Raw genomic sequence first — 22,047 nt, 5'->3', positions numbered from 1 at the left:
AGGGGCTTCTTTCCCCAGGGTAAGGATTCACCTAGATTGGATTCTGCTAATACTTGTAACAGAAGTTAGGTCTTCTAGTCAGGTGAGTTCTGCCCAAGATTGAAGAGCATCTTTCTTGAAGGTTACAAGTAATCTCATCAATCAGCCATATCCTTCAGAGATAGACTGACCTTTTACAAGAATTGGCCTTGAAAGAAATAGAAGGAGAAAATTTAATAATTAATTATTTAATAATTAAAATGTATTTATAAAATTAAAATTTAATTATTAATTATTAATATAATAGTATAATAACAACAATAATAATTTCTCTCAACAAACTGGCATAGCATCCAAATTCTTAAAGGAAAAGTTAAATGAGTTATAGGAGGAAATAGACAATAAAACCATATTGGTGGGGGGCTTTTCCCTCTCAGAACTAGCTAAGTCTAATCATAAAATAAACAATAAACAAGTTAAGGAGATGAATAGAATTTTAGACAAGTTAGATATGATAAAGGAAAAAACTGAATGGGAATAGAAAGGAGTATATCTTTTTCTCACCTGTATATGGCACCTTCACAAAAATTTACAATGTATTAGAGCATTAAAAATCTCACAACCAAATGCAGAAAAGTAAAGATATTAAATGCATCCTTTTCAGAACTTAATGCAACAAAAATTATATTCAATAGAGGACCATGGAAACGTAGATTAAAAATTAAATGGGAAACTAAATAATCTAATTCTAAAGAATGAGTGGGTCAAAGAATAAATAATAGAAACAATAATTTCATTAAAGAGAATGACAGCAATGAGACAACATAACAAAATTTGTAGGATGCAGTCGAAGTAGTACTTAGAGGAAAATTTAAATTTTTAAATGCTTAAATCAATAAAGTAGAGAAAGAGCAGATCAATATGCAATTAAAAAAACTTAGAAAAAATAACAAGTTAAAAATCCCAATTAAACACCAAATTGCAAATCCTAAAAATCAAAGGATAGATTAATAAAACTGAAAGTATGAAAACCACTGAACTAATAAAACTAGGAGCTGGTTTTATGAAAAAAAAATCAGTAAAATAGATGAACCATTGGTTAATTCGATTTAAAAAAGGAAAGAAGAAAACAAAATTGCTGTTGGTGTTGGTGTTGTTGGTGTTCAGTTGTTTCAGTCATGGCCAGTTCTTTGTGACCCCATTTGAGGTTTTCTTGGTAAAGATACTGGAATAGTTTGCCATTTCCTTCTCCAGTTCATTTTACAGATGAAAAAATTGAAGCAAACAGGGTTAAGTGACTTGTCCAGGGTCACAAAACTAGTAAGTGTCTGAGGGCAGATTTGAACTCAGGAAGATGAGTCTTCCTGACTCCAAGACTGGTACCCACTCTATCCACTGTTCTACCTAGCTGCTGAACATCAAATAACCAGTATCAAAAATGAAAAGGGTGAATTCACCATCAACAAAGATGAAATTAAAGCAATGATTAAGAGATATTTTGCCCAATTATATGTCATTAAAATTGACAATCTAAATAAAATGGGTGAATATTTACAAAAATATAAATTGCCCAGATTAACAGAAGAGGAAATAGAATGTTTAAATAACTCTATTATAGGAAGAGAAATTCAACAAGCCATAAATGAGCACCCTGAGAAAAATCTCAGGACTAGATGAATTCACAAGTGAATTCTATCAAACATTTAAGCACTTAATACCAATACTATATAAACTATTTAGAAAAATTGACAAAAAAGGAGTCCTACCAAATTCCTTTTATGAAACAAATATGTTGCTGATACCTAAACCAGGAAGAGCAAAAACAGAGAAAGAAAATTATAGATCAATTTTCCTAATGAATATTGATGCCAAAAATTTCAAATAAAATACTAGTAAGAAGATAACAGCAATATATTACTAAGATTGTACACTATGAGCAGGTGGGATTTATACCAGGAATGCAGGACTGGTTCAATATTAGAGAAATGATCAGCATAATTGACCATATCAATGACAAAACCAACAAAAAAAATCACATGATTATTTCAATAGATGCAGAGAAAGCTTTTGACAGTTTACAATACTTATTCCTATTAAAAACACTAGAAAACATAGGAATAAATGGATCTTTCCTTAAAATAAGAAGCAGTAGCTATCTAAAATCACCAAGAAAACATAGGAATAAATGGATCTTTCCTTAAAATAAGAAGCAGTAGCTATCTAAAATCACCAATGTGCCTACCTTGTAATGGGAATAAGCTAGGAGCCTTCCCAAGAAGATCAGGGGTGAAGCAGGGATACCCATTTTCACCACTATTATTCAATATTGTACTAGAAATGTTAGTTATAGCAATAAAACAAGAAAAAAATAAGAAATTAGAATAAGCAATAAGGAAACCAAACTCTCATTCTTTGCAAATGATATGATGATATACTTAGAGAATTCTAGAGGATCAACTAAAAACTAATTGAAATAATTAACAACTTCAGCAGTATTATAGTATATAAAATAAATCCATATAAATCATCAACATTTCTCTATATTACCAGCAGAATAAAGCAGGAAGAAATAGAAAGAGAAATTCCATTTAAAATAACTGCAGATAATTTAAAATACTTGGGAATCTACCAGCTAAGACAAACCCAGGAATCATATGTACATAATCACAAAACACTTTTCACACAAATGAAGTCAGATCTAAACAATTGGGAAAATATCAATTGCTCATGGGTAAGCTGATCCAACATAATAAAAATTACAATTCCACCTAAATTAAATTATTTATTCAGTGTCATACAAATTAAATTACCAAAATTATTTTATAGAGCTAGAAAAAATATAACAAAATCTATCTGGAAGAACAAGAGGTTAAGAATCAAGGGAATCAGTGAAAAAATATGTGAAGGAGTGTATCTTAGCAGAATCTTATCTCAAACTGTATTACAAAGTAATCATCAAAACAATCTGGTACTGGCTAAGAAACAGAGTAGTTGCTTAATGGAATAGATTAGGTACACAACATATAGTAATAAATGACCACTAGTGACCAGTGTTTGGTAAACCCAAAGATCTAAGCTTTTGGGACAAGAACTTACTTATGTAACAAAAATTGCTGGGAAAACTAGAAAGCAGTTTGGCAGAAACTAGTTTTAGACCAAACATCACACCGTATACCAAGATAAGGTAAAAATGAGTACATGATTTAGACATAATGGGTAATATCATAAGCAAATTAGAAGAGCATGGAATATTTTGCCTGTTAGATTAATGGATAAGGGAAGAATTTGTGACCAAACAAGAAATAGGGAGCGTTACAGCATGTAAAATGGATCATTTTATTACATCAAATTAAAAAGGTTTTGCACAGACAAAACCAATGCAGACAAAATCAGAAGGCATGCAGGAAATTGAAACTGGGGAAAATATTTTTAGCCAGTATCTTTGATAAAGACCTAATTTCTCAAATATGTAGAAAATTGAGTCAAATTTATAAGACTATGAGTCATTCCCCAATGACTCATATGGTCAAAAAAATATAAACAGGCAGTTTTCAGAAAAAGAAATCAAAGCTATTTATAGTTATATAAAAATGCTTTAAATCACTTTAGATTAGAGAAATGCAAATTAAAACAACTTTGAGGTACTGCCTCACATCTATTAGATTGGTTAATATGATAGAAAGGGAAAATGACAAATATTGTAGGAGATGTGGGAAAATAGGGACACTACTGTACTGTTAGTGGAGTTTTGAATTGAGTTAATCATTCTGGAGAGCAATTTTGACCTATGCCTAAAGGGCTGTAAAAAAACTGTACCTTTTGACCCAGCAATAACACTATTAGGTCTGTACCCCAAAAAAGCAAAGCAAAAAATAGGTATGTATGTATGTATGTATGTATAAATGTATATGTATAAAATATTTATATGTATATAAAATATATAAAAAATTATATAATAATACATAAATAATAAAATTATGTAGGTATATAATATAAAATATATATGTTTAAAACATTTATAGCAGCTCTTTTTGTGGTGAAAAGAATTGGAAATTGAGAGGATGCCCATCAATTGAAGAATGACTGAGCAAGTTGTGGTATGATTGTAATGGAATACTATTATGCTATAAGAAATGATGAGCAGGATGCTTTCAGAAAAACCTGGAAAAACTTATATGAACTGATGCAAAGTGAAATAAGCAGAATCAAAGCAACACTGTACACAGTTATAGCATTATTGTGCAATGATCAACTGTGCATGACTTAACTATTCTCAATATCCAAGATAATTCTGAAGTGCATATTGTGAAAAATGCTATCTACCTCCAGAGAAAGGACCGATAGAGTCTGAATACAGATTGAAGTATGCTTTTTAATGTCTTTAATATTCTTTTTTCTCTGAATTTTCTTTTTGCAATATGGTTTATATGGAAATGTTTTGCATGACTGCATATGTATAATCTATATCAAATTGCTTGCCTTCTCAGTGGGGGGGGATGTAAGAGAGAGTGGGAGAGAATTTTGAATTCAAAATTTTAAAAAATGAATGTTAAATTTTATTTACATGTAATTGAGAAAAAATAAAAATTAAATTAAAAATCACATCATAAAATGACTATTTAATCTATCTATGCAATAATACCAGCCATGTATAAAATATGCTCTTCTGCCTGTAGCTGTCTGTTCCTTCATAGCAATATTTTGGTGTAGGCTTAGACATTTGGCTACATATTTAAAATGTTTTAGTCTCTGCTATTTAAAATAAAAACTTATTTAATGAATGAAAATGAAATAACTCATTGCTTTGAAAATGATGATTATGCATTGTAAGCCATTGAAATGCATAGGAGAAAGAGCACTGACCTTGTCGTCATGGGTGATGGGTTCTAATCTTGGCCCTTCTACTTATCATTGGTGTCGACTTGGACAAATGGCTTCATTTCTGATCCTCCTTCAGTTTTCTCATCTGTGAATAAAAGGGGTTGCACTAGATGATGTTTAAAGTCCTCTTCATTTCTAAATCTCATCATTTCCTAGCAGTAGGAACAGTGTGTGTCCATAGGGATAAGTAAGTGCTACATTCATATGATGCTAGACTGCCCGAGAGGTGGCCGTGAAGTTCCTTAATGCTTTCAAAGGCTATTTCTGGTGGTGGGTAAGGTGGAGTATTCTACAGAAAACTCAAGTTTCTTTTCTTTGTGGATAATAATAGACTGCCAGGACCATTTTCTGACACTGGAAAGGGGACAAGTGAAGGCTCTGGGAGTAAAAAGACAATTCTTTGAGGCTATTATTATCCTTGTATTATCCACGCAAAGGCTCCCATACCTGACCAAACCAGGCTCCAATCTTTCCCGGACAGTTACTAGGCTGTTGTTTCTCTTTGCTTCAGGTGGTATATTTCTATTCTTCTCCCAGATTCATCACATGCATTTCATTTCTCCCTCTCTTCCATTTCTAAAATTCTATGATTCTATAATTTTAACTGACTGGGTTCTCAACATGAATTAATCAGGCTTTCTTCTCTTAACAGCAGTCTCAGCAGGGATACTGAAGCACAGAATGAACGTGTCTGTTTTGCTTTCACCGTTCCCATTGAATTCCCCAAACAGGGTTTGGGATGTAAAAAATGCCCCAGCAATAAAATACCTTGGTCTTTATTACTACAAATAACTTGATATAAAGTAGTATGTACTCTGTTTGTATATTGATTTTCGTTAACAAGTAAATTAAAATTTCAGTCTTCTTAAGCTTCCATGAAATGTTTATAGTCCTAGAAAAAAAAAGGATGCTATACCTAATACACAAAACCAAATAGCTCTGTAATATTCTTTTGTTTTTCCTTCCCTGTTTGTGGTGATTGTCCAGGAAATTTTTATTCCTAAGTTTTTTTTCCAGAGTAGGAAGTCTGCTTTCTTCTTGCTCTGGGCATTTTTTCTGTAGCATTTATATGTCATAAACATTCTGCAGTAGCTCTCTGGATTCATTTAGTAAGAAAGAAATAAGCTAGAGAGAGATTTCAGAAGGGTGGAATGTGAGTTTTGCTTGGCAACTGAAATGATCTACATATTGGAATATGCTCATAACTTTCTTGCCTGTGGCATGTTTTGTGGTATATTTATCTTTTAAATACCTAATGTGATGCTTGCTTATTCATTGTTTCCTACTTAGAGAACCCCCCTCCCTCTTTCCCCATTTCTTCCCACCCCTACCCTTCTACTTCTATTCCAAGGAAAATGGGAATGTCAATATATTGGTATCACAGTGGTGCAGTGCCGAAATATTCCTGTTAGACAGCAGAGGGTACTATGGGGCAAACAGAGATCCACAGGAAGAAGGAAGACATTTTGTCCATACCGTGCAATCCTTGTGCTGACTGCTGCTGATTGGCAATTGTTTTGAATAATAAAAACCATTGTTAACAGGGTCCTACTTCCTTGCAAGCATCTACAATTATAAACTTGTAGCTCAGAAACAACTGCACGCTCACTGTTATATCTCCCCCCTATAATTGTAGGGAAGCCAACGTGATTGGTTGGTATTTAGTGTGAAATGGGAGGCCTCCTTGTTTTTGGATGAGCATTTTTCTTTATTAGAGCAGGTTTAACACAGTGTATCAGATCCTTTCAAACATCCAAGAATCATGACAGTCCAAAGGATCGTAGATTTGGAACTGTATGGGAGCTTAGAGGTCATTGAGTCCAACCCCTTCATTTCATAGATAAGGAGAGGTGAAGTGACTTGCCCAGGGTCATCCAGTTAGTAAGTGTCTTGAAGTAGGAAAGGAGCTTGACTCCAAGTTTAGTTTCCTTTCCACTATGCCATATTCACAGTATCATAGACCCAGAGTTTCCAATGACGTCAGAAGTCCCCCATTTTACAGAGAAGGAAACTGTAGCCTTAGCTGTACACACTCTTTCAATCTGCCATTCTGAAAGTGTAGATCCTCAGATATTCTATCCAGTAGGGAGTGAGTGTGATTGCAGAAAGAGCTCTTGACTAGGAGTCAGAAAAACTAGGTTTCATTATGGTTCTAGAACTTTCCAGCTATGACCTTGGGCAAGTCCTTTCTGAGACTTGGTTTTCTCAGCTGCAGAAGGGGAATAATACTATCTACCCTGCCCACTTTATAGGGTTGCTTTGAGAAGAAAGTGAAGTGTTCTGAAAATTCTAAACTTCACTATGCAAATATAAGGTTTGCTTGTTTTTTTTAAATTTAACCAGAGTAGAGTAATTTTTAATTGTGTTTTTTTTTCTTTTCTATTAATGGAGCTTAACTAGGTGCTGACAAACTTGCTTACCTCACAGGCATTAACTCCTCTGATGTGCTGAATGCCTTAATATATCCCAGAGTCAAAGTTGGAAATGAATGTTAATATAGGTCAAAATGTATAACAGGTGAGAAGATATTTCCAAAAGTAACATAATACTGGAGCAAGATATGAGCAGATGTGTTTGACTTCTTGGAACGTCAGCCATTAAAAGTGATCTAAAAGCAAAACAATATCATTGGAGTACAGCACAATGTATAGCCCACCTACAGAAATGTGCATACAACAGCTCTTCTCCCATGATGCCTCTCTGGTTGGAAATCCATACGTTAGATGACTTTTCCCTGAATAATCTCTTTTCCCAAGAGTGCAGAGAAACATTTCACTTGTGGGCTATCAGTTTGATGGCTACAGCTAAGAGGTTTTCAAAGCTGTTAGTTTATGGAGTGAAGGAAACTGGAAAATTGATGTGACTTAGTCTTTGAACTGTTGAATTCTTTGTGGCAACAGAAGCACATACTATTTGGGAAATGTCTGAAATAGTGGTGTGGGTACTGAAGAGGGGTAAGAAGAGAGATGGGAGAAAGAAGGCAGAGCCAGCAGGTCACCTGGTATTGGCTCACCAACCTGGTACAGGTATTGAGGCCTTGCTAAGTATCACAAAGATAACCTGTTTAAATGATCCAAAGTTAGCTAGGTAATGTTGCCATGTAAATGTAGCATCTATGTGAGTCTATTCTACAACTGAAAAGCAGTTGTAATTATAGCTAGCATTTATGTGGCACTTCAAGGTTGGCAAAGCAATGTACATATGTTACCTCATTTGATCCTCACAACAATCCTGGAAGGTAGGTACTGCTATTATCTACATTTTATAGATGAGGAAGCTGAGGCTGAGAAAGGCTGAGAAAGATTGCCTAGGATTATACAACTAGTAAGAGTCTGAGGCAGGATTTGAACTCAGGTCTCACAGACTCCAATCCACCAGTTTCACTCAGTGTGCCAGCTAGCTGCCTGAAATACCAACACAACACTTGAATTCAGCATTATATGGTAGCGGGGATGTTCTTGGTATATGGATATGATGCCACTAATTACCTTTATGGGCTGTGTTGGAATTGCTTTCTGAGTATTTGGGAAGGAAGGAGCTGTGCTTGACCTTCTGTACTTCCTTATCTAGTTTCCCTTGTAATGAACTCCATGCATTTATGAGAGGTTGTGACCATAGAACAGCATCTCATAGTTGTTCAGTCATGCCCTTCATGACTCTGTTTTGAGGTTTTCTTGGCAAAGATACTAGAGTGGTTTGTCATTTCCTTCTCCAGTTCATTTTGCAGATGAGGAAACTGAGGCAAACAGGGTTAAGTGACTTTCCTAGTCACTTAGTAGTCACAACTAGTAAATCTCTGAGGCTGGATTTGAACTCAGGTCTTCCTGACTCCAGGCCTGGTGCTATATCCACTGCATCACCTAGCTTCTTACCCTGGGCAAAGTTAATTGGCCCATAGGAGAACTGAACCTGTGACCTGTGCTTTTTAAGTACCATTCTCCAATGACTCAATTTACCTAACTCCAGATTTTACTCTGTTAGCTTCAAGGAAAGATGGTAAGTGTGTGTGTGTGTGTGTGTGTGTGTGTATGTATGCGTTGTGTGTGTGTGTGTGTGTGTGTAAACTGAGCCTACTACCCTTCGCCCATATGGAGTGACAAATGAGGGTCTCAATTAAGACTTTCTTTTCTTGGAAGTTTCACTAAATACAGACAGACAACGGTCATTAATAAGAATAGGTATATCTTAAAAGGGGAAGATGATGTGGGCGGAAGCTAGGAAAAAAATCCTTTCAGCACAAATTCTACAAAGAAAAATTCACTTTAAAGAAATTATAGTTGTGGCTCTGTCACTGTGTGACTTTTCGTGAGTTAATTCATCTCTTTGAGTCCCAGCATCCCCCATCTGTGAAATGGGTGATGGTAGTGTGAGAAATGAATATTTCTCTCTTATATTTAATAACTAATTACTGTGTCAGGACCAAGGTTTTTTCCCATTTTCTACTAACCAGCGTGTGAAATCTCTCTTAGAGATTCATCCAGGCCAAGAATTAATCAGACAGTAAAAGAAATTCTAAGGATGGGCTAATGGGTATACTCCTGTTCATTGTATTTGCTCAGAGAGGCCTGGGGAAAGGTTGATTCTCCCTATTATTGAGACAGGTGATATGGAAATTGATGTATCTTTGACTGAGATTTGAGTGACCAAAGTCATGTAGCACAAGACCTTCATTTTAATATGGCCCCCACCTGTCTTGGCATTAATCAATCTGATTGCCACCCCTCAGGAGCACCTCCTCTTTAAACTGTGACCCCACTGCCATTACTGGTCTTTGGTCTAAGAGAGACAACCAAATGACCATCCTTTTATGAACAACTTGTTGACCTTATTAATAAAATGATTAAATTACCCAGAAACTATGTCTCTTGAACTTTTTAATCGTCACAATAGCTCATAATTTAGGCCCCCTCTACCTCTAAGATTCTATGATGGATGCTCCAACCTTATGCAGCCAAAAAGAGAGTCACTTTCCTTTGACATTTCCAGAGGTGTCATAGAAGCTTGGCAATAGCTGGCAGAAGAGGAAACAGAAAATAAAGCCCAAGGCATGTGACGTATACCAATGCTTTGGTTTTTTTTTTTTTAAAGAGTGATAGTATATGAACATGTGAAGGATCTGTGTTTCTGGCAGTATGGGGAGGCTCTCCACTCATGCATTTTGTAATCTATCAGTCTAGTGAAGACCTTTGCAGAGGTGCTTCAGGGGATACAGGTAATTTACCTGCCTGCCCAGGACCACAGAACTGTTGAGTGTTCCAAGGGGAATCTGAGTCCAGGTTTTCCTGACTCTAAGCCTAGAACTCTAACCACTGCCCCATGTTGCTTTTAAAGCAATAATAATTTTTTTTTACCTTTACTGTATGTATATGGAACTTTACAATTTCCCTATCCTTTTTTTCACAACAGCGATGTGAAGTAGATTGTCTAAACCAGGTGTGGGGGAACCTGCAGCCTCAAGGACACATGTAGCCCTCTAGGTCCTCAAGTGCAGCCCTTTGACTAAATCCAAACAGTTGGATCCCTGGTCCAAATCACATTATTTCCATTTTACAAACTGAACTGAAGCTCAGAGAGGTGAGCACAAAGTAAGTGAATTGGTGTGGATAGGACTCTGGATTTTAAAGTCAGGGAGACCTTGGCTCCAGTACTACTTCAGGCACTTATTAGTGTGATCCTGAGCAAGTCACTTAACCTCTCTGGGCCTAAGTTTCCATTTCTGCAAAATGAGGGATATGAACTCAATGGCCTCTAACGTCCCCTCCAACACCCTAAATATGATCTTAAGAGTCAGAGCAGGATTTGAACACAGGCCTTTCCTAACTCCAGGTCAAAGAGTTCACTCTACACAACACTGCTTGATTAAGAAATGCGTCATTATTTCCATGGAAAATGGTAACCAGTATGTTGGCAGCACCATTTTTTTCTGCTTTGGCTATAGCTCTATTTCTGCTATTTTGAGGTGATGGGTTCTGTGTTGAGGTTGCTATTCATGATAAGCTTTACTTGATTCCCTGCACCATCCACACTGCCTACCCTTCCCTCTCCTCTCCCTCCTCCCAGCCTTCTTCCATGCTTCTTGATCCCCATCGGCCCCATCATTCTCCTTCTTCTCCCTCTTCTGGTTTAGATAAGTGGTTTGAGGGGGTAGTTGGGTGCTGGAGGTAGCAAATTGGTAAATGTACTTTTTTAAAGTGTCAAAGTAACTGTGCCAGAATGAAGACTGTGTTCCAAAGGTTGAAGCTCATTATTGGTATTTTTTGGACATGTGCACTCTTGACCCTGATAATAAAGAAAATGTGATACTGTCAGGGTTATAGATGACTGAGGAAATGACTCCAGAGAGCTGATCAGAGAGGGGGTGACTCATAACTAGATCACGACCAGACACCAACTGGCTTGTGTTGCTGAAAAATTTATGTTATAGGCCTGTTTTAAATGTTAAGTGGCTGTGGCATGTTCTGTTCACCCTGTTTGGAGAACGGCCAAGTGAAATTCACTCCTACTTGGAGTCTGTCAAAAGCCTGCTACTACCAGTAGGGCTGTTAGCATCGTGGAAGCATGAGCTGCATTTACATACCGCTATCCACCCACAGGCCTGGGAGCCTTCTGCACCCCACTCCCAAGTTCTCACCTGAACCTTTACTCTTCCATTCTAGGAAATGAAAAGCAGCATTAGCCTCTACTTTACAGAAGGAGAAACTGCCATGGGGTGCTAAAGCATCCAAGTTCAGGAAGGAGTTAAGAAAAGAACTGAGAAAGGAAGGGAAGGGAAGCAGCATTAGCCCGTACTTTACAGAGGGAGAAACTGAGTCACAAGTTGCTGAAGTATTCAAATTCAGGAGGGAGTGAGCAGCAGAAATGAAAAGGGAAGGGAAAACAAAGGAAAGGAAAGGAAACATTTATTAAGAACCTACCATGTGCCAGGCACGGTGCTGTTTTAAGGATCATTTGATCCTTACAACAACCCTATGAGGCAGATGCTATTTTTATCCTCATTACATCTGAGAACACCAAGGCAGCCAGAAGTTAAGTGACTTGACCAGGGGTCACACAGCTAAGAAGTTTCTAAAGCCAAATTTGAACTCAGGTCTTCCCAACTCTAGGCCCATAGCTCCATCTTTTGAGGAAAGGTTCAGAAAAAGCACAGAGTCTAGAGTCAAAAAGGACATCAATCCCCTAATCCCACACATACAAAAGGATTCCTCGCTATTACTACTCGATAAGTCATCCTACAGCTTCAGTTTGAATTACCTCCAATGAGGGGTAATTTATCACCTCCTTGGCGGTTCATTCTACCCTCGGGCAGCTCCAGTTCTTAGGAAGTTATCAGTCTCTTTGCAGCTTTCACCCAGGGCTCTAGTTATTGCCTTCTGGGGCCAAACAGAAAAGTTGTTTGTTTGTTTTTTCCCCCTCAAATTGTGTGAAGGCCTAGACCACACCCATCATCCCTTTTCCACACTAGCCCTCTGTCCTACAGGCTAAATAGGCCCCTTTTCTTCAGCTGCTCCTCATATGACTTGAATTCATGACCTTTCATTATCCTGGTCGCTATCCCCAGGAAGCTCGCCATCTTACTACTATCCTTCTTAAACTCTATGGCCTAGAAAAAAATTAGATTTAAATATTATTTAAATCTGTCTCCATTTATGAGTTATTTAGTGAAACTTAAATCCTTCAAGTGCAAAGTCATGTCATTAGCTCCAGAGCCACTAAAACAAGGTATCCTTAACTCAGTACCTTTTCTACTTTATTCCCTTCCCCCACCCCCAAACCTTACCCCCCCATATTTAATCCTTTATTGGAATGAAGGATGTATACATCCTTATCTCTTACATAAACTCTTCATAGGCAGGGCTTATGTCTGGTCCTTCTTTTATGCCCATAGCATCTTGCACAGTGAACATAGTAGGTCCCCGCTAACCAATGAATTGATTAGAAACTGTAAGCCGACAGAGAACGTCAACTATCAGATCTGATATTGTTTTAAGATGATGAAGTACTCCAAATGTGCATTGCAGGTAATGTTTGCTATTGGTGCCTTGTCTAAGTCAATATGTGATTGAATGTTCGGGTGACTGGTATCACACATCAATGGAACTCTAGACACCAAGTTGTCAAGACAACTCTTCATTGGCATCCTTGATGTGGACAGACATGAAGCTTCTGATGTAAGTACAATTGGCCGAGAATGCATTTAGCACACATTTGGACAGAAGAAAAGGAAGGGAAAAGAAGGAGGATATAGAGATTATGATTAGGAATATAGGATTGGAACCCACCACCTTCACATAAAAGCCACTAGTTTATTTTTTAAAATTTGACAGTTTTTTTTTCCTAATTACATGTAAAGATAGTTTTCAACATTTGTTTTTGTAAAATTTTGAGTTCCAAATTTTTCTCCCTCTCTCCTTCCCCTCCCTCCTCCCCAAGATAGCAAGCAATCCAATATAGGCCACACGTGTACAATCATGTCAAACATGTTTCTACAATAGGCATGTTGTAAAAGAAGAATCAGAATAAAAAGGAAAATCCACTAGAAAGAAAAAAACAAAAAAAAGAGTAAAAATAGTATTCTTTGATCTGCATTCAGGTTCCATAGTTCTTTCTCTGGATGTGGTTAGCATTGTCCATGACAAGTCTTTTGGAATTGTCTTGCGTCACTGTATTGCTTCAAAGAGCTAAGTCTGTTATATTTAATCATCACAAATGTTGCTGCTGTTGCATACGATGTTCTCCTGGTTCTGCTCACTTTACTCAGCATCAGTTCATGTAAGTCTTTCCAGATTTTTCTGAAATCTGCATGCTCATCATTTCCCATAGCACAGTAGTATTCCATTACATTCATATGCCACAAATTGTTCAGCCATTCCTAATTGATGGGCATCCCTTCAATTTCCACCACAAAAAGAGTAGCTATGAATTTTTTTGTACTTTGAGTCCTTTCCCCTTTTTTATGATCTCCTTGGGATATAGATCTAGTAGTGGTATTGCTAGATCAAAGGGTATGCACAGTTTGGTTACCCTTTGGACATAGTTCCAAATTGTTCTCCAGAATGGTTGGATCAGTTCACAACTCCACCAACAATGCATTAATGTTCCAATTTTCCCACACCTTCTCCAACATTTATCATTTTCCTTTTCTGTTATATTAGCCAATCTGATAGATGTGAGGTGGTACCTCAGAGTTATTTTAATTTACATTTCTCTAATCAATAGTGATCAGAGAAAAGCCACTAGTTTAAATGGAAATTTGGTCTCAGAAAGTTTCCAGGTCAGGCTTAGAAATGCAGCTTCAAATGAAGATAGAGTAGAAGAACTGTCTTTTGTGGTTTTGATAGTCATTAAGTATTATTTTATTATTTATTAGTCTGTGAGAGGCAGTAGGCACTGAATAGAATAGAAGACTCATCTTCCTGAGTTCAAATCTGGGCTCAGACACTTACCAACTGTGTGACCTTGGGCAAGTCACTTACCCCTGTTTACCTCAGTTTCCTCATCTGTAAAATGAATGGGAGAAGGAAATGGCAAACCACCCTAGTATCTTTGCCAAGAAAACCCCAAATGGGGTGACAGTGGGTCAGACATGACTGAAAAATGACTGAACGACAAAAAAAAGAGAGGCAGAAGTAGCACAGAGGATAGAAGTCCAGCCTTGAGTCAGGAAGACCTGGTTTTAAGTCCCGCTTCTGAAACCTATGTGACTTTAGCTTTATTACCTTGCACACATTACTTAAACTTAGAGTATACCAGGAAACTCTCTGAGACTGTACATTAAAGAGAATTGTGGATCTACTTCTGTGATGGGGGTGTCAATAGTAGGAATTCTCCACCAGGATGAAATCATGAGTCTATATGGTAGAGGTTCTTCTAAAGATGTCCTGAGCATTTCATCGGGCGTGATGCAAAATATCTCCCATCACCAAGAAATGTATATGTTCCTCATCTGTAAAATGAAAGGGTTGACTTCTGAGGTCCCTTTCAACTCTTGTTTTATGAGCCTTAGTCATTTAACCTCTATGGGCCTCAGCCTCCTTTTCTCTAAAAATGAGTGAGTTGTACTAGATGGCATCTGAGGTCCCCCCAATTTTAGATCTATTATTTTATGACAAGGCGTACTACATTGTAAACGATGTTTTGGGAACCATTGGATCGCAGTCTATGCCTTTGGGTATATTCCTGGAAAAAACAAGACTATATCTGAATATTTGATGATTCTCAAATATGTTTATTCCCATTCCACAAGAGACTTAAGTAGAACATCAAACAAGGCATTCTATCTGCCATTAGCTGGATATATGCTCAGTTTTCTGTTGATCGTTTTTTTGCAGATGAGCCCTCATCTTTTTTCTTTTTTGTCTCCTCTCTGTCCATCCACATATTTATAGAAAAACAGTTTTGAGCAACTCTGCATTAATTTCACCAATAAAAATTGCAGCAATTCTTCCATTATTATATATTCATCTTGGAATAAGAAGAATAGAAGAAGAAAGGCAATGACTAGGTAGCCCTTGACTTTGCTTTGGATTTATAGGACTGCCCCAGTCTTATTGACAAGATAACACAAAGTTTTTCACCTCTACTCTTTCCACTTATAATGGATTTTTCCCTTGGAAGATTCCTCCCCACCCCCGCCCTGATCCCTAAGCCAGTTTGCCATGGTATGCCATGTCAGAAGTCATATTTCATGGGAGGAAATATTGCCCTGCAATTTTTCATTTAATATCTTTTCAGCTCAGGACCCATAGCATCCTATAACCATACTCCATATTGGTTCCTGTGCTTCATAATCCATAAGCCAGACTTTTGTTACTCATTTGTTGTTTATATATGATCTCTGAAGATAATGTACAAACAGCCTTGTCAGCATTAACAGGTATCAAGCTCTGGACTGGAAAAGCACAGAGCTAAAATGTGAGTATTGTAGGACTTGGTTAATTAGCACCAAGTGAATGAGAAGACCCAGAGCTCCTTAACTAAATTTGGCAAATTAACATGCAAAAAAACACCTGCCATAAATCCTCAAGGCTTGTACTACCTCCCAGAATGTAGTTTGTTCACTTAATTGGACAAGTCCCAGTTAGTTTAGGTAATTTATGACAGTGCTTTGTGGTTTGTTAGTGAATTTGCCATCGTGTATGCTTTGCTAATACAGCAGCATCTGCATGCTTGGAGAGCACAGCCTAGTCTATGGGAAAGGAGTATGTCCAGGGTTTAGCTGTAGGACTACCCCAAGGTCTTCTCTGTTGTCAAGTCTGTGGGAGATAAGCATAGCCACGTGTGCATTCACACATATACTGTGTCACACTGGGGCTAAGGAAATGGGTAGATTTCAGACACTCAGTAGGAATTTCAAGACTAGAAACAGGACAACGAAGCTGTGATTGATAAAGCATAAACAAAGATGGGACTTAATTGAATTGATTCAACAAATACCTGTTGAGTACCTGCTATGTGTAAAATAGCATGCTAGATTACATGCCTTAGAATTTAAAGATAAATAAGACAGGTCCTTGCCCTGAGTAGTTTATAATTAAGGAGGATGAATAAGGTGCATGTTCCATTAGTAAGAGGCAGCCTGGCTTAGTGAATAAAAAGCTGGCCTTGGAGCCAGGAGGACCTGAGTTCAAGTTCTATCTCTGACACAGGTTGACAGTGTGGTTCTGGGCAAGTTGCTTAACTTCTTAGGGCTCTAGGCAACTCTCTAATACTCTGAGTTGCAAAGAAGGTGTGACCTGCATTGGCAAAGGGAAGTTCCTCATTTGGGAGCTCCTTATACCAATGAAACCATGGATGTAGTTCCTATCCTATTCTAAAAGTTATGTGGCAAAATTGAGAATAATAAGTGAGATTTCCAAGGAATGAAGACCATTTTTTTTTGCTGATGGAATTAGGGAAAACCTCATGGGAAAGGTGACATTTGGGCTGGGGTGTGGAGAATGGGTAGGATTTCAGTAGGTAGAAATAATGGGGAGGGGAAAAGGAAGGCAGAGAGTTTGTGTAATATTGTATAGTATGGTTTGTTTGGGATGTAGAGGATATGAAAAGAAGTAATATGAGATCATTGTCAAAGGTAGGTTGGTACCAGATGTGACCAATAAATACATTCCCATGGGACATAAACTCTTGGGTGGAAGGACTGTTTGTCCTCCTCTTTCTATTCCCCAGTGGATGGTAGCAGGTGCTTAAGAGATGCCTACTGAAAGATTGTGGAGGGCCTTGAATGATAGGCTAAGGATTTTCATTTCATCTTTCTTCAGTAGGTAATATGGGGCCATCAAAAAGTTTTTAGTAGTACAGTGATATAATCAGAAGTATACATAGCTTTAATCTGGTGTGTGAAAGGATAGATTGGAGGGAAATGAGACTGGATGTGGGAAGCCTAATTAAGAGGTTACTGAAATAGCAGGTCGGGGGCTGAGGGCATGGAATGTTGCATTTCTTGTCATACTTAGTTGATGTGTTGTTTAGATTCACTGAATTTTTTGTGGTTGTTATAAAGGATGGCTCTCAGATTGAGGATGGGAAGACATATATTTGGAAATGAAGGCAATGTGAAAATTAAAGATATCGATAAAAGAAATCTTAAAAAAGAAGCGATTGCAATAGTACAAGGGAACAATAATCAACTAAAAGAATTATAGTATTTTCAAACTGGAAATTTGTCATTTTATAGATAAGGAAACTAAGGTCCCCGAATGAAATAACTTGTCCTAAGTCACAGAAATAGTTTCTGCACAAAGAAGGAGCTTAATAGATATTTGTTGCCATGGATTGAACTGATAGCCAATAAACTTAATTTAAAGGAAAAATCAAAAGGTAGAAACCAGGCATGGTAGTGGGCTGGAGCTAGGGAGGTCAGGATGATGAGAAGGATTAAAAGCCAGAAAGTCAGTCAGGTGTGAGGATTGCCCTTCAAGGGTCAAGGCATAGCCCAGGATTAGCAACCACAAAAGCAGTCAAAAACCAGAGGACAGGTTTAGGTAAAACCTAGATCTAGACATCAGAAACCAGATAAAGAATTGTGTCAGCAGACAAGAACATCAAGGTTCAGAAGACCTTGAAACAGAGGCAACTTAGGACCCAGCCAAGACACATAAATATATTTATATATATATATGTATATGTGTGTGCGTACACATGGGTATCTGTATGTGTATCTATGTGTGTGAATGTGTATCTATGCATATATACATATATGTATATAAACACATATACATATGTATATATACATATATACTTTTTGCTACAGGTAGAACAGTGGATAGAGCACTGGCTCTGGAGTCAGGAAGACCTGAGTTCAAATCTGGTCTAAGACAGTAGCTGTGGGATCCTGGGCAAGTCACTTAGCTTTGTTTGCCTCAGTTTCCTCTTATAAAATGAGCTGGAGAAGGAAATGGCAAACCACTCCAGTGTCTTTGCCAAGAAAACCCCAAATGGGGTTACACAGAGTCAGACAATTAAACAATAAGGACAAAGGCAGAAATCAATCTCAGGACATTCCAATCAAAATCTTGACAAAGGGAAGAGGTGAGCCACATTAATTCTGATAGAGTGAGGTTTATAAGCTCGAAGAGAGGGATAATTCTCTGATAAAGACATTTTAATTTTTTTTACTGTAAGCTTGAAGTTGCCACCCATGCTACTTTGTTCATAACAGTCATTGGCATTTTTGGGATACAGTGGGAGAGGAAAATAAATTCACTGACCCCACCTTGTTTAACCATTTGGCCCTGTCAGGAGCTACATTACACATGGGCATGTGTGCATATACACATGCACACACTCGAACACACAAGCCATTCTCCTTTTTCTTTTTGCTGTGTAGTCACTCTCAATTTCTTCCTCCTAACAAAATATTGGCAGAGAGGAGTCGGGAAATGTGGTCATCATGAGAAGGCAAAGGAGGGGTATTATGGGACAGTGGGTTTAAAGTCAGAGAATTTGGGTCAAATCCTGGTTATGCCAATGTCCCACTTGGATGGCCTTTGGCAAATCATTTAGCCTCTCTGTTTCTTCATCTGTAAAATAAAGAGGATTGACCAGGTGCTCTTTAGGAACCTTTTCTGCTCTAAATCTCTGATCCTCTTTATCTTCCCCATTAGAATATAGGCTCCTTACAAGTAGGGAATATTTTATGTATTAAATGTTTATCTCCAGTGCCTGACACATAGTAGGCACTTAATAAATACTTGTCGATCAATGGATTCTATGTTTTTGCTGATCACTCTAATGTCACTGTGTTTGGGGAAAGAAGGGTCTCCACAAACTGATTTAAAGAATGAGCAAACTATAGATGTGGGGACTTGAGTCTTCCTGTTTAGACCAGGTTCATCAGGAAGAGAACTTCTACAAGTTTTAGTTCAATAGACTTGGCTTGTAAACAAACTACACTGGGTGGGAGAAGGCAGAGTGAAGAAAGCAAAGAAGGAAGGATGTACAGGGTACTGAGAAAGGGCCCCTGGCTCAATACTGGACTTGAGACCAAAAAGACTAGCCACAATCAGCCTTTGCTCAAATGTCAGCAACTATGGTACTTTCTGTTTTGGGGTCTCTGTTTTGTCCCCAGCAGAGCAATCGCTAGAAACGTCCCCAGTTTGTGAGGAAGCAGAGCAATTCAAGCTGAACATTTCACAGAATTATAGGATCCTAGAGCCAGAAGGGGGTCCTTAGAGGTCAGAGAGTTTAAACGCCACCTGAAGTGTCTATATTCCTTTAAAACACCTTTAACAAATGGTCATCCAAGCTCTGCTTAAAGATTTCTAGGGTCAAAGCACTCACTCTCAAGGTAATTCGTTTCATTATTAAGCAGTTCTAATTAGGAAGCTTTTACTTTTATTGAACAGAAGTCCATCTCCCTGTATTTTCCATTTATTGATCCTAGTTTTGCTCTCTGAGACCAAGCAAATCAAATTTTTCCTGCATATTTTAGGATCAAATATCTGGAGTTGTTTGATCATGTTCAACTCAATTCAACTCAGCACTTATTAAGGGCCTACTATGTGCAAAGCACTGGAAATACAAAGATCAAAGCAAAAGTTGCTGTCCTCAAGGTGTTTATGTTCTAGTAGGGAGATGCAACATTTATAGACATAAGTTAATACAAATGTCAACCTGAAATAAAGAGGACTATTATAGCAGTGACAGCACGGGTCTTTAATTGAGGCAAGGGGACTGCAATTCAAAACACCACACAGCCCTAGAGTGCAAGAATGCCCAAAAGAAGCACAAGGGGCAGAGTTAAGATGCACTTTAACATGGGTAGTTACATTGTTTTGCAAAATAGCCAAAGGTTGGGGAGTGATTGACATCAGAACAACAGGCTTCAGGGGTAGAGAGTTTCCACAGAGATCCCAAGCCCTGCTCCAAACATGGCATTAGTGAGGTCAAGGGAGCCCCTTCTGATCTCTGCATTCAACACAAAGTCATTCAGGAGGGTGAGAATGCTACAAACAAGAGAGTCATCTGGGTCCAGTGGCAAGATATGGATCAGGATGACTGGAGATGGTCCTTGATTCAGTGGGAGACCTTGGCCTTTTTAAGCTAAGGTCTTTCCTAGGTCTCAGTTTGTCTGAGGCAATGCTCATTCAGTGATTAAAGCTAGGTAAGAAGTGAGGCAAAGAATGGCCTCTTTCACCTAGTCAAAAAAATCAATTTGGGAAGGGAAGACCTTCAGGGTTTCTGGCCAAAACAAGCAATTGCTATTTACACTTAACTCTGAGCCATCAGAGCCCAAACAATGACCAAATGAGACTTGGGCTGGGGCCTATTGTTGGCCAATCAATGAGAGCCAGAGTGATTTGGGTTTAAGGCATGGTCCTTAAAAAGGAAGTCTAGCCCATAAACCCCAAGATATTTTGTGAGATTTCAGTGGTCCAAATTTATATTCGTTTGGGCAGAGCACCTTGGGCAGGTAAGGGTATGATTCCCTATGTGGACAGAGGGAGGGGGGGAGGGAGGGAGAGGAGGGAAAGGAGGGAGGAAGGAAGGAAGGAAGGAAGGAAGGAAGGAAGGAAGGAAGGAGCTATGTTGCACAGTTGGGACTGACCAGTTGGGTCACCAGTGAGGCAGCTACTACTACTCACAGATTGTTGCTAGTTGTTTGTCCTTTGTTCTTGAAAAGGATCAAGACATCAGGAAGGTGATGTCATGACTTGCAAGCTAATTAGACTTAACTGAGACACGGTTGTGCAAAGTCACCAGCCTCACTCTTTCCTCTGGAGTAAATGAAATAATCTGGAAAAGATAGGTAGAAGCCAGATTGTGGAAGGCTTTCAATGCTAGGCTGGAGATCTTGGATTTTACGTTAAGAGCAATAGGGAATCATTTGGAGTTTTGCAGTAGGAAGGGTGGCATGCTCAGATTTATGTTTTCAGAGTTTGATTTGGTAGTTAAGTAGAGGGGTTTTCCATAAGCCCTCATGACTGATAGTATCAAAGGCCTTGGTCAGATCCATAAATATTGTGTACAAACCTCTGTTCTGCTCCTGGCATTTCTCTTAGAGTTGTCAGGCTGCAAACACCGTATTGACCATTCCTCAGCAATTTCTGAAGCTACACTGGTTCTTAGGTAGATGACCATCTTCTGGGTGAAGGATCAGTCTACTAAGGAAGACTCTAGAAAGAATCTTGCCAGCAAATGACTAACAGAAAGACCCCCCCTGTGATTGTCACAGGTCAGTCTATTTCCTTTATCTTTATAGAGACGGACAATGGAGGCATGTACACATTGACAATGAGGTTGATGTACCCATTGCCAGAGCTAGTTCAGTGATAGGGAGGCTTGGAAGGAAAGTATAGGAGAGCAGAGATATTAGACTGACTACCAAATTGAAGGTCTACAGAGCCGATATGCTGACCTCATTGTTATATGCCTGCATGGTCTACCAAAGCCAAGCTAGAAAACTAAGTAACTTCCATTTGAATTGTCTTAGGAAGATTCTGAAAATCACCTGGCAGGATTAGGTACTGGACACTGAGGTCCTTTCTTGAATTAAATTGCCAAGTATTCAAACTCTACTGCAGAGAGTGCAACTCTGATGGGCTGGTCACATTGTTCAAATAAAAGACTATTTGTGATATGAGGACACTCTCAAGGTCTCTCTGTGGAACTTTGGAATTGATTGTGAGACATAGGAGAGGCTGGCAAAGGACCACTCAGCTTGATGTGCCCTCATCAAAGAAGGTGCTG

At 38.2% G+C, this 22,047-nt stretch overlaps 1 protein-coding gene across 1 annotated transcript in view; it reads left to right on the top strand.

Annotated features, from left to right (window-relative positions):
- MYH15 (myosin heavy chain 15) overlaps positions 1–22,047 on the top strand; it is a 157,808-nt gene that overhangs the window by 10,458 nt on the left and 125,303 nt on the right. Inside the window, 6 exon segments of the mRNA XM_027866702.1 lie at positions 7,261–7,350; positions 8,640–8,648; positions 11,657–11,676; positions 12,879–13,028; positions 15,246–15,282; positions 15,285–15,410. Coding sequence (XP_027722503.1) covers positions 7,261–7,350; positions 8,640–8,648; positions 11,657–11,676; positions 12,879–13,028; positions 15,246–15,282; positions 15,285–15,410 — 432 coding nt within the window.

This window comes from Vombatus ursinus, unplaced genomic scaffold (genome assembly GCF_900497805.2).
Source record: "Vombatus ursinus unplaced genomic scaffold, bare-nosed wombat genome assembly UNPS02001419.1, whole genome shotgun sequence".
NCBI lineage: Eukaryota > Metazoa > Chordata > Mammalia > Diprotodontia > Vombatidae > Vombatus > Vombatus ursinus.
This window is presented reverse-complemented; position numbering and strand designations above follow the sequence as displayed.